The following is a 14204-nucleotide window of genomic DNA, read 5'->3' as shown; positions in this document are numbered from 1 at the left end:
TCAGGAGCTTCGCCTGATAACGCTGTAGTAGCGCAGCCGTGTTGGTTGTGCAGGCAGCCTGCCCTGCAGCCAAGTAGGCTTTCTCTGCCAGCTGAGCCTGGTGCCTGGCCACCCGCGTGGGCAGGAGAGGCTTCTGGCCGAGGCGCATCGTGGGGGAGGCGGGCGAGAGGTAGCCCGCTACTGCATCCTCCACCTGAGGGAAGGAGAGATAGCCACTCTCGCTAGCCCTGTGGAGCTGCATGTAGGGAGCGAACCCCGGCACCGGGGCACGGCCCGAGTAGGGGGTCGCCCATGTCGCCTGCAGTTCCTCGTGCACCTCCTCGAAGAAGGGGATGCAGCTGGGAACTGGTGCGGCGGGGCCAGCATAAAACTCCCCGTCCAGCAGCGAGGACCGCACACTCTCAGTGCAACCTCGTGGAGTTGCTGGCCCAGGATCCGTGACGTAGTCGGGGGTGTCTCCACCCGCGGCTTAACGTCCTGGCTAGTCTGCATTGCCTCTGCGATTGAGCTGTGCTCATCGGAGTAGTCCAGCAGACTATCATCATCCAGGCCGATGTCCAGCTCCAGTTCGGGCAGGACACCGCCCAGTGGTAGCTCCTCCGCCTCGCTGCCCGCGGCCCTTGGGCTAGCAGGTGGCGGTGACAGGGAGAGGCCAAAGAGTGGAGCTGCGGCTGCAAAGCGGCTGCTCACACTCACAGAGCCCACGGCTGGAGGCGCACTCGGTCCTACAGAGGCGTTAGCCCCGGATGGAGCCGGTGCAGCCCCCTCGGCGTCCTTGCGCTCCCATAGCGCAAGGCGCCTGGTAGCCTTAACTAGCGTGAGGCTAGCACAGATGGCACAGACAGGGTCAGCGCCCGAGAGCGCGACCTCCGCGTGGTTCCTGCCGAGGCAGGTCACGCACCGATGGTGGCGGTCAACCTTAACCCGGGTGTGCCCGCAGTCGGGGTAGTGTCTGTACATCTTTTAAATCTGAAAGTAGAAGAAAGTATTAATACACAAGCACACTATCAGCAACGAACACGTTGTTAGCAAGCTATCAGGCTAGTCAGAAATGTAGCCAGCTAGGCAGCTAGGATAGCAGCTACTACTTCCAAAATTAAGTTGAGCCAACGAATTTTGCAGCGCCCTGAGCTAGTGAGGGTTAAAGAACCCGAATAACTCACCAACCTGTATAGAGCAAAAGCACACAAAACTCTTTGACTTTTGGTAGCGTAGAGGTGCGCGTTGACAGATCTCGCGGCCTTTCAGGCGTGAATGGATAAATGCTTCGATTTAGGCCCATGACTAGTGTCATGTACCATACTGTTATATCGCAGTGAACTGCGATAAGGAACCAAGGAATTTTTCAGATGTCTACATATCTGCTGGGCAGAAAGTCCAGCAAAATCCTAATTCTATAATTTGTCCACAATCACTAAAGGTATGGAGAAATAAAAGAGCAGCATTTGATAAAAAAACAACCCCTTGAGAAACTTAGGCCCCATAGATGCAACGGATTTGGTTCTGTTTACTTCTTTTCACTTCAAAAATAATAATTTCTTTATTTTCACAGAGGTAGCCAAACTGTTCCATACAATTGTCAATTTTGTTCAGGACTTCTCAGGATGCCAAGTATTGTGGTGTGTGGCTTCATTAAAAATCCTTTTTTGATCGTGGTTGTTTTTATTTGAAAAAATAGTTCATCTTCAATTGAATGTATTTTGTTACAAGTTCATTGTGAGATTAAGCTAATTCAGGAGAAGGTAAATTCATCTTTAGTGTATTTAGCATTTACTGCATTTTTAACTGTTTTGAGTATGTTTCCTTTCCTAACTCAAAGAAGGGACGAGTCTGTCTTAGTCTTAATATGTTTCTTGGAGTATTTGGGTTGGTCCTGTAACAGACATTGTGTGTGTGGGTGTGTGTTCACATGCAGACATGCTGAAGTCATTACATTTCGGGAACTAAGGCCAATATCTTGGGCCCTGGTAATGAGACAGATTGCAGACTAAACTCTGTTTCTCATCCCTTACAGGAAATACCATTTAAAGGAAATACCATTCCTGGCAGATGGTAATGTTAGCTTTGGTGCTTTGCATATTCCAGGATGAATCATAATATCTATTGTCCCTCTGGACCTCTATACTTGTTTCAGAAATATAATGCAGTTTCCATTTTGATATATATATAGCTATAATATATAGATCCAGTCTTTATTAGGCAAAAGGCCTGTATAACATGCTTTTCTTTTAGTGGCTGTTTCTTAAAATATGTACTAATGTATATACTAATTGCATACATTGCACAAAATAGCATGTTTAAACACAATGAAAAAAAATGGAAAAGTGCAGGCCCCTCTTGTTGAAAGATTGAGAAAGAATAGAGTGCAAGTTTATGAAACAATCCAGCATATTTCCCATGCATTAATCCTCTCAATTTTGCCTAGATTGAAAAAGTTACTTCTTAAGAAATCCTTTATTTCAGACATTACCTCATCACTTTGAATTTAATGTTACATAAGCAGAAAATCAGCTGGAATGTAGGCTGCAAATAATCCACTGCGTTTGTGGTTTCTTCCTTTACTTGAAGTGGGTTAAAATGTTAGGTGCAATGTAAGAAAATGGTTTGGGAAAATCTCTGATAAACAGCCAAATATGTGTAAAGCTGACCGGTCACCAGCTATGTCAGCTACCATGACCATGATATGGCATCCCAGATTACGGAAACATTCTAAAATACTGGCTTCCCCGACAACAATGCTACGGTCAGTATATTCTCCATTCAAAATGTTCGTTCCGGAGCAGAACATCTGTTTTTGTTTTGGCCTGTGTGATTTTGCCCACTGCCCATTTCAACACCCCGGGTTGCCAGATAAGAGTGCAAACACAGCATGTGACCACCATGGAAATCAGCAAACAAACTGGACCAACAGAGATGTTCGATTCTGCCCGACTAAAAAAGCCTTGGCATCCTTCTAAAAAGCTCCATAACTAGCAATGATGGAAAACATTGGAGATGCATTTGAAAGATGGCGACAGCTAAAAACCCAGGAGGATTTTAAGACATGCCGGGTTAGCTCATTTTCTCCTGAAAAGGTAAGCATTGCACTTCAGCTAAGGTTAGATCACCTTAATTCATTTAACATGGCTATTAGTAGGGGTTGGCATTAAGTAATTTCAACATTACAGTACTCACATTCAATACACGTGTGTAGCTGTGTTATCAAGGCAGTGAGTATTTGAGACAACTGGTGAAGTGATCCCAAGTAGAGCAGGCTAACACTGCCATGCTAACATGTGTTAATATACCGTTTCCAGTCACATCGAAGAAGCAACGGGCCGCAGCTGTTTACTACCTCGGCAACAACCAGTGTGCCAGAAATATAGGACAAAAACTGCACGTGGCACGGGTTGTGTGAGCTTAGCACTGGTTGTGTGAGTATAGCACGGGTTGTGTGAGCTTAGCACTGGTTGTGTGAGTATAGCACGGGTTGTGTGAGCTTAGCACTGGTTGTGTGAGTATAGCACGGGTTGTGTGAGCTTAGCACTGGTTGTGTGAGTATAGCACGGGTTGTGTGAGCTTAGCACTGGTTAGCAGCTAGATATTCAACTCAGAAGAGGGGATGTGAATTTGAATGCAAGTTGTGTCCATTGTGTCTAAGGGCTAATGACATTGTCCATTGTGTCTAAGGGTTAATGACTACTTTCCAAACATTTTTCAAATCAAAATGTTGTGCTTTGTCAAAACATAGGGTATAGACTGTTATCTTTTTTTCTAAGTGATTTTTAACAAGCAATCCCCTATTTCTAAGTAAACATTTGAGATTTGCTTTGATGTCCTCCTGTAAGTGCAGCACTTTTGCACTCATCCATTTGTGTTTGTCAGACAGGGTTTGTGTTTTTCTCCAGGGTCTCCAGGGAATGTACAAACCTGAATGTTTAGACGTCCCCGGTGAGGTCCTAGTCCATAACGTTTCATAGTAGAGGCATGGAGCTGAACGTCGTCAATTTTAAGGGTCTCCAGTCCCATTGGTGGGCATTCTATAGAACAAAAGATGACATTTATTTGATATGTAATAAGGTGAATACTGAAATTAGTCTATTTATGCAACCTACTGCACTCTTGTTACTTGACTAGCAAGTAAAAACTAAAATTGCTGTGCATTAAGATCAGCAATGGTCATACACATTTTGACCAACACATTGTCTTCAAATTGTCTATTACAGGGTTTTAGAATTAGACTCATTAAATGTTTCTACAAATTAATTTAGTACTATAACTAATATGTTAAAGAGGACTTATTATGCTTTTCCACTTTTTCCCTTTCTTTTAGTGTGTTATATAGCTTTTTGTGCACGTAAACGGTCTGCAAAGTTACAAAGCCCAAAGTACACGCCAGAGAGAGAGTAATTTAAATTATATGTTTGTTGTTTGTGTCCATGTAACAGATTACATGGACACAAATAACAAACATATAATTTAAATCAGAAGAACCAGTTCTATGAAATAATGTACATTGATGAACATTTATAAGGTACTTATCATGCATATGTTAAGTCTTACTGCAAAGCATGTCTCTAAAATCATAAACATTTAATTTCCTTCATTAGCAATCTCATTTGTCTGCATAAGACACAACATGGAGAAAAATGTAGAGCGTATGAAATATTTTGGTTAATTATCAATTAGAATGGGTATATTATTAACAGTTATGACTCATTTAGTTATGGGTGTTAATTAAAAGTATGCAAACAAGTTTAAAATCAAGACAGACTTGGACCAAAACGTTTTCAGTTTCACTTCACTTTTTAATTGTATAAGGAAATCATACATTATGAATACCTAGGCTAAACATCAGATTAAGCATTACCGTTACGGTACTGAAGTAATAAACTACTGATGACAAAAATGTCCATAATGTGGAAGAATATTTTTTTTAGAGTTGTAGATGTACTTGACATAAATTATCCCATGTACTTATGATAACAATAAATCACAACAGGCTGAGATATAAACGTTCTGTCTAAAACAATCACTTCTTCTACTTACATCAGCAGAATAATTTACAGTATGGAAATTGTACAGTCATGTAATTGCACAAGTGTGATTGAACAACTAAGATAATACCCTCTATTCACCACCACTTATATTCACCACCACTTATGTTCCGCTGAAGCTTATCAGCAGTCAGCTGAATCTTCTTCGACCTGTCTGTCAGGTATGTGAAGGCCTTCCCAACATCCATCTGAAACAAAAAAAAAACATGTCAATCTTATTTGAATTTTTTCCCCAAACAGACATACTGAGAGACATTACACTGAGACATTTAGAATTTTGAAAAATAGGAAGTTTTGAAAATACCGTCATTGTGTTGCAGATCTTTTCTGAAGTTCATGCTTGTCATTTTGAAGGGAAGTTTATCAACTTACCACTCTGAACCAGAGCCTGATAAATACTTTAGAAGGGTCACGAAATAAGTCAACAGATAGAAATATCACAGTAAAGGTTATGACATGCAAGTCACAGGTGTTCTCTCAGTCTCTTAGTTAGTAATCTAGTATCCTTTAGTGAATTCAGTGATAATAAGTCATCCAATCACACCAGAGTAAGTTATGGTGTTCCCCAAGGCTCTGTGCTTGGACCCTTGCTCTTCTCCTTGTACATGCTACCCTTAGGAGCGGTCATAAGGAAGCATGGCATTCATGTCCATTGCTATGCTGATGACACCCAACTTTACCTATTCATGAAACCTGATGAGATTGTACAGCTACCCAAGATAGAAGCTTGCCTGCAAGATGTAAAAGCTTGGATGACAAACAACTTCCTGCTCCTAACTAAAATAAAACTGAGGTTATGCATGTAGGCCTTAAACAATTGAGAATGACACTAGCACCAAACATCACAGTGTAATTATCAAACAAGACCTCCTACTTGACTTACACATAAAACTGATCTCATAATTAATATTGAATTTAGGGGTGTGAATCTCTCATGAAAAAGACGATCCGATTCGTATCTCGATACATTGGCACGATACAAGAAAAGATGCATGTTGATAAAAAACGATTCAGTACGATTCAGTGCGATTCGATGCGATTCGATGCAGTTCAATAATTGAAAACACTGCGTTGTGAGGAAAACAATGGACCTCATTCTCGAACATTTTCTTAAGTGTCTTCTTAAATATCTTCTTCCCAACAACAAAAGATCTCTGCCGGATTCATGAACACCTGGAAGCTGTGCACTGATTCTTTAATTGAACGCCCTTTCTCATGCACCTGAACTTGCATACAGAAACGCCCCGCCCGCTCCTTATAAGGGCATGCTATTGCAATGTGTGCACACTCCACAGGCAATGCGAAAGCAACTTCAGACTGATCAAAATCATGTCAATGCGAGCACCGGTAAATTTCACCGGTGCAGAGGTGGAGGTACTGTTGCAGAATGTAGGTGTGTCCATTCTATTCCACTATGGCTATATCCACCGATTGAGTTTAGTGCTTATTTATTTATTCACTGCCATTTGCAGTGTTCGTATAGTGCTTTTATTTATGTTAGGACATCACGATGGCTCGGTCTCGTAATCATTACTATAAATGTTAAACATAATTGTTAATGACACAAATATTCTCCTATTTATTATTATTATAATTATTTAAATCCGAGGATGTCTGTAGAATCACGCAATCAACAACGACTGAAGTAGCTAGCATAGGCACACCAGCGTCTCTTTTTCCTGAGGAGACTGAAGAAGGCCCATCTGTCTCCTCAGATTCTGGAGAATTTCTACCGCTGTACCATCGAGAGCATCCTTACAAACTGCATCTCAGTATGGTATGGCAGCTGCTCTGTTGCCGATCGAAAAAGACTGCAGAGGGTGGTGAAAACTGCCCAACGCATCACAGGTTCCTCACTCCCCACCATTGAGGCTGTCCAGAGCAAGAGATGTCTGCGGAGGGCGTGCAGCATCGTCAAGGACAGCTCACATCCCAGCCACAGACTGTTTGCCCTCCTCCTCTCTGGTAGGCGCTACAGGGTCCTTCGTTCCCGGACCAGCAGGTTCAGGAACAGCTTCATCCCTGCGGCTGTCACCCTACTGAACTCTGCACCACGCCGATAGCCCCCCCCCACCCCCACACACACACCTCCCCCTGTGACTGTACCTCACCCCTGGCTTGACTGCCACACACATTTGCACTGTACTCCCCCCCCCTCCACCCTGGCTTGACTGCCACACACCCCCCTCCAGCCAATGAACATTTGCACCAGAATGTCTTTTTTTACTACTGTACATCCCACTTATTACTGTAATAACTGTATTAATCGTACTTACACCATACAATACTTCTTAAACATTGTATTACTACTACCTCATTCACTTCATTTCATTTCACTTATTACCACCACTAATACTTACACCTGCACTTTTTATATACTTATCATATCTACACTTCTTACCTCAACTGCTGCTAGTCCCAATTCTGTTCATATTACATATCTATTTCTTACTGTACATATATATTTATTTATTCACTTACATTTATTTATACCACTTTACATATGCACATACTCTGCACTTTTTGCTATTTTGCACTTCTGGTTGGATGCTAAACTGCATTTCGTTGTCTCAGTACTTGTACTCTGTGCAATGACAATAAAGTTGAATCTAATCTAAAGAAAAAAATAGCATTGGTGTAGTCGTATCTTACATGCTGAAAACGGATATCGATATGTATCGGTTATTTTTTACACCCCTAATTGAATTGGATTGAATTGCTTCACAGTAAGAATAGCTAGCAACCTAATTGTAATGGCAGACAACAGGAGGAACGTTTTTGATAGGGGATGTGCCAAGATATTTTCCATAACTAAACATTGAGGGCCTCATTTACTAACAGGATTGCGCCCATTTCAGGCGTAAAATAGCGTGTAAAGACATAAAACCGTATTTCCAAAGGAGGCGCACCTGAGTAAAAGCGCAGATTACCGCTGCTGGGAAGTGGGTGTGAGAAATGTGGGTGTTCATCGCAAAGAGATGGGAGGAGATGCGTAGAGTGCGCCTAATTATGTATTAGTAACGAAACAAGAGGTGTTTTAGCATGACATATCAGCTGCTAAATGAAAACTATGTGCCTGCGAGAAATTTGAAAAATACGAACATCAGAAATATTGTGTTTTTTTTTTTATGTTTATATTTGATATATCATTTAATAGGCATACAAACAAATATAATTACAAACTGTCCCACCAGCTAGCTGTTCGGGAGAGACAGCAGCATATTAATTTCACCTTCCATGTTTATTTTGACGTTATAGCCTCTCAAGCGCAAGCCATGGCAACCGAACGACTGAAAACGTCAGTTTCCCCTGTCCACGCTACAACTCCAGTTTTCAAATGTATCCGCCTAGGATACATGAACCATGTACGTTCATGTCGTGTATTCCTACCAGACTATTTAACAGGATGCTATGGGGCAGTTAACCTGGCTATTAACTATCCTAGCTATCTCTAGCTTAGGGAACCATCTTAACAGTTTGCAGTTGCCTGTGTGTGATTAACTCATGTGTGAATATGAACTTGTGAACATAAACTCGTTAATATGAAGCTGCACAGGCACCCTGAGGGGTAACCATAGTAACCCAGAAACTCAATGTTCGCTGAAAAGTTTAATTTCCCAAAATCAGCTCACCAATAAAAGACAGTCTTGAATTCAAAGTGATCACAACTTTAAGTGTGGACGGAAGGGCTAAATGGAGAAATATTTATGAGTTTCTATATTTACCCGGGTTAGTTTGCTGTAACCTCATATACCAAAAGTTCTAATTCTAATTTTAACTCATCATCCATGGTGGAAAGAACACGCAGGCTCTTTCTTCCCTATTTTAGCTGCGCGCTAAATAACACTAATGGGCGGGGTTAGGCGCTGATTACGCGTAGTAAGGCGTCGACACATTCAGATGAGGTTCTTGTTTGATAAATACGATGCAAAATACTGTGCGCTACATGCGAGTTGGCAAAGGCGCAGATTAAGCTGCGGTCGCAATGTTAGTAAATGAGGCCCTGAGAGGCATAAAAGAGGTCATCATCCCTCAAGTCAGTGACAGCTGAAACGCAGCTCACAAATGTTTTTTCCCCTCGGTAAAGGCGTGCCACTGACTTTAGCAGACATTAATCTGATCTATAATGTCTTTAGTGAGCTTGTAGTTGTACGCCAAAATGTTTAGCAAAACAGCTAATATTATTCATTCAACATTGTAAAAAAAAACTAAAACAAAAACAAAATGATATGAAAAACTAACCTAATCCAGATTATTTCCCGTACTAAAGATTCCTTAGTATTTTCGAAGCACTGACTCTGGCTCTCAATATACATCCTTTCTATGAGAATATGGATTTTTTTCTTATCTTTATTCAAGAGTGTGGTCTTTCAATTTGAGAGCATTGTTTAATCATTTCACGTTCCGATTGTGTGATGTTTTACCTCTAAACCTGCCCCCTCTCTCGCAAATAGCCCCTGCTGATGTGTAAATTTGCTCTGCTCTTGTCTCCACTCAGATATACTGTTACTTGCACATATCCTGTGCCTCCATTTGAGTCCTCCTCGCACTCAAACTGCATGCACAACTTCCGCTCGCAGTTTTCTCGGATTGTTGTGAAATGATGACCCTATCAAAATTCACCAACCAGGTATGATGTTGATCAACTAAATTGTCACTGCCTCCTTACAGGCAGTTACTCCCAGAGAACCAACCATTCAAAGCATTTACGTAAACTGGTAAATCAACATTCTGCTGTCATCATTCATTTCATTGAATTAATGTCGACCTCTGATGTTGATTTACCCTCACTTTTGTACCCTTGGTTAATATTGAAACAATATATTGCAAAATATTGTGAAAATCATATCCTGTGTGATGGGAGTTACTTTGACTGTATTTCAGTGAAGCTTGATGTGCTAATATTGTGATGTGTCTCTTTTGGTCTGCCTGATTGTACTCTTCATACAACTGACTGCAAAGTGTTACTGACATGAACTGCCCCCTTAAAAGCCCTCAGTCTAGCCATGGAATGATGCTGAGAAAGCCCCTCTTTGCTAAGAATTTGACTTCCGACACTTTCACTTAGTTCTGATGTCTTACACCTTCACAATTCTACTTAAAAAGCTATGTTGTATTGGAGAGTTGAGCCAGAGAGGTGAACAATGGCTGCAAGTTGATCTACTTAAACAAGTCATCTGCATGTGTGATTCAATGGAAAGGATAAAACTCTGAGCTGTTGTACAAAGGAGTTAACATACTTAATGCCCAATTTGATCAGTGACCTAGAACTTTTCCTTTTTTCATGTTTGTAAATCCTCAAACTTTTCCAGGTTTACACAGCACACCAAATGTTTTGGCCTCAGACTTTTGCATACGAATATTTGCTTAACTTCACAGCTCTCTATATTGTCATGATGGACTTGCACTATATGTGACTTACCAATAAAAGGTGTTAGACATAAGATATACGCTCTATAGCTTGGTTTCCATCCGATTCGCATACTTTAAGTACATTTATAAAAATTAATCTAAAAGAATGTTCATCCGCTGCATTTGAATACAAAATTGGACACCTTCCTATTCCAGGGAGGAGTTGTGAACAGCTATGAGTTCAGAACCTGAGGGGGGTCAGGGCAACTTCAATGGAAACACGCAATAAAAGCTCAACAAAGGTCATTTGACACAATTAAACCCATTTCCATCAACCTTACTCGCATTTTACCCTATGCAAATCAGGAGTTAATACACCCCCCTCTAGAGAATTCATTTTCTTATTGGAATCAGAAGATTTTATGTGTATTTCAAGCATTTCCACTGTTGTATTCCAACTTGAATAGCAAAAACCCTACACATTAAAAAACACAATATGAGCACAAAATGAATAATAATGAGCAAGAGCTGTAGAAAAAATTATGACAAATATTTAGTATGGACGTCAAGAGTGATTTTAGCCTGTTCCTTTCCTTTCCCTGTTTGTATTTAAACTCACACATTGTTGGCAAAATATATGTGGCCCACCCACAACTGCACAAGAACACATGCATGCCCACAATGGGGTTTCAAAATAGAATAGAAATGGGAAAATGTGCTGCTATTATCCCTGGTGTCATCGCTGGAGAACATTCCCTCTGGATGCTGTCATTCATTATCCCTACATCTGTTGTCATTCATTATCCCTACATCTGTCCTACCAAGGAGCCTCAGAGATGTAGCTGCTCTATCAATGTTTTACAAAACAATGTTTCAGATTACCTTTGGCAAAATGGCCAGTGAGGGTTACTGAAAACCAGAACATCTTTCTGATAGATATTTTGAAAAAAACAAAAAAGCTCAATTGAAGCAAAGCAGAGGAACACTGAAATGTACCTGCTTTAGTCTCTGATCCCTCTGTGTCTTGCTTACTTCTCTCTGTGCTGGTTTTAGGTGCTTTCCTGAAAACAGACTTTCCACTTCGATTGCTGCCCTGCAGCTGGTGTCTCTCAAGAGCATGCTGGGCGGATTCAGGTATGTGGAGATCGTGCTCACGATTTAGCTGGTCCTCCCGATAGTAATCCCTACCCTCAACCGGATAGCCATAAGAAAGAGACCGCAAGACTGCCAGCATAGACAAAGTCAGGGACCAGTTACACCATCCTTTCAGGAACAAAGCGGACATAATGAGAAGGCTACAGCATTTAGTGGGCTGTCAAAAGCTGTTTCCCATAAAACTGCTCACTTTCTCTCTCACTTTGTTCTGTTACTTCTCTCAGTCTACCCCGTTTGTCCTGTCTTTACCAAGTCTACATACTTCCAGACGTTCCAAGTCCCTGTCGAAAGCCACAGAGCCAGAAGGTCTAAGCAAATTCTTGCTTGGGAAAACAAGTGGGAGGGAGAATAAAAAAGGAGGGAGGGCAGAAAAGACAAAGAGAGAAGTTATTGGGGGAGAGGTAGAAAGATAGATACAGGGAGAGAAAACTTTTTCTTTTGGATATACGTATTGGCAGGTGCAAACATTCAAAATAATGCATTCAACATAGTATTGAAATCGACTACAGCAATTTTCGATCAACTACATGGAAAGGACATTAATTAATTCAGTTTATAAATTATTAAGTTAATTAATTTGAATGAATTACATTTTCTTGTCATACTTGCTGGCAACTAGAACTACTCTGTCCATGGTTTTGTTTCACAGAAGAGTAGAATTGTATAATAGAGTACAAGTAGGTTTCTTTACAAAGAGAAAGACAGAAGGTTGATGGAAGGTTAGGTGGATTTGTATGGTATATTTTCACATTACTTCAGAATGTACATCTTGTGGGAATTAAAAATAAACTACTTGGCAAAATATGTATTAAAGATCAATTAAGCAGATTAAGGGAAGATGTGCATCACTTTCTCAGGCCCCCAATTTTGTGACCGCGGGCCTATAATTTGCACATTAGTGAGCGACAGGTTAAACAGATGTTTCCTGAGAGCTGAGTTTTGGCAAGGGCAAGAGAAAAAAAAGAAACGCTCTCTCTGACAAAACATATATCAACTACAATAAGGCACTCCAAACAAAATCATCAATGGAATATAACTATGCTTGTGTATACTAATAGTCACATGCACAATAACTGCAGTCTCTCTTGATCAACAAAAAGGTAATTACTGACTAGGTCTCACCTGTGGTAGCTGGTACAAAATACTTACTGAGGTACAGCCCTTTAACAAAATATGGAAAATATAAAACAATATTTAAATGATTTCATATTACATGTACATGTGTCATTTGGTTGTTCTGGTTGATTTGATAAAACTTACTTATGGTTAGGGTTCAAATGAGGTAGTTACTGGTACTGTGGTATGGTACTGTGGATGATTTCAAATTAGATTGTTACCTCGTGTTACCTCAGGACCCCGGAGCTGCATATACCGGTAAGTATATTTATTAGACAAACAACAACAACAATCAGGCTCACTCCCAGCACAAGGCTGAAAGTGAAGCAATATTAAACACATTGCACAAAGTTTATATAGACAGAAGTTGAGCGTTCAACAGGGATAACCACGTGGTGGATTTCTGACGTCCGAGGAAAGGATGGAAGTTTTGCACAAGGTCGGAAGAAGCACAGTTCGACCCTTCTTATCACCTCTGGTCTAAACATGCTCTTGTACATATGCAGACTAAGTGGCACCTAATAATCTAAGTTACACACACACACACACACACACACACACACAGAAACACAGAAAAGCCATGGTCCTGCTTTCATAAGCACATGATTTATACAAGGAATATATTTATACAAGGCACTTGATTCATATATTCTTAAGTCATTAACAGTGCTTGGAAATTATCTCCATCAGAGATAGTTACTGGTACTGTGGTACTGGTACTGTGGATGATTTCCTCACACCATCTAAAATGTATTTTCTTCTCCTTGAACAACTGAACAGAGCTTCAAGATTTTGGGAATTGCATTTATCTCTCTTATATACAATTTTACGCACAGCAATTTTTAAAGAGATGTTTAAGTGTAATATCTATAAAAGGTTCAGTTCATGTTAAAAGGTAACATACATTTTTTCAAAAATACTGCACCTGACTTTATCTTATTTTCCCTATTGTCTACATTTTTTACTAAGGACAAAACGATCAAAATCGTTCAAGTATTGAGTTATAAACGCTATAACTGGCAACTGAGAGACGGCAATACAAAGTAATTCCACAGGGCAAGCATCTGCGTCAAAGTAAACTGCTTGTTTTCGCCACTGACTCATAAAAAGTATCAAATAAGTACCTGACAACAAGGGAGAGACCTGTGTCTGTTAAATATAAATAATTGTAAAGAAACTGTCGAAAATGTTTCGACAGTTTCTGTAGTTTAAGTTTAATTTTCTTTACAGTCATAGTACCAGAAGTAACAGAAGATGCAGTGGTTGTACATGAAAATGACACCATGCACAATCCAATATTTATAGAACCTTACTTTGAAAAACAATCAGTACATGATTCTGACTTCACACAAGGCGTATCCGTGAGCACTGGTGTTTCAGTGACCATTCAGACTGCACAAAAGACATTGCACACAGACAACCTCCTGCAGCATCTGAGCACTGAGTCCATGAGGTGGGGGCTGCATGATTGCCAAATGTGTATTGAGATCACATACAGTATGTAGATGGCACTATGAATGAAAGTCTGTATACCCAAATAATTGA

The 14204-nt window shown here is 40.5% G+C and overlaps 1 protein-coding gene across 1 annotated transcript in view; it reads right to left on the bottom strand.

Annotated features, from left to right (window-relative positions):
• LOC105905399 (inactive carboxypeptidase-like protein X2) overlaps positions 1-12756 on the bottom strand; it is a 60792-nt gene extending 48036 nt beyond the window's left edge. Inside the window, exons 1-2 of the mRNA XM_031561021.2 lie at positions 11385-12756; positions 3910-4019 (exon numbers count right to left, since the gene is read on the bottom strand). Of these exons, the coding sequence (XP_031416881.1) occupies positions 3910-4019; positions 11385-11673 (399 nt within the window). The 5' untranslated portion in view covers positions 11674-12756. The remainder of the gene's footprint in view (positions 1-3909; positions 4020-11384) is intronic.
• Positions 12757-14204: the final 1448 nt, after the last annotated feature.

The sequence above is a fragment of the Clupea harengus genome, chromosome 23 (genome assembly GCF_900700415.2).
Source record: "Clupea harengus chromosome 23, Ch_v2.0.2, whole genome shotgun sequence".
Classification (NCBI taxonomy): Eukaryota; Metazoa; Chordata; class Actinopteri; order Clupeiformes; family Clupeidae; genus Clupea; species Clupea harengus.
This window is presented reverse-complemented; position numbering and strand designations above follow the sequence as displayed.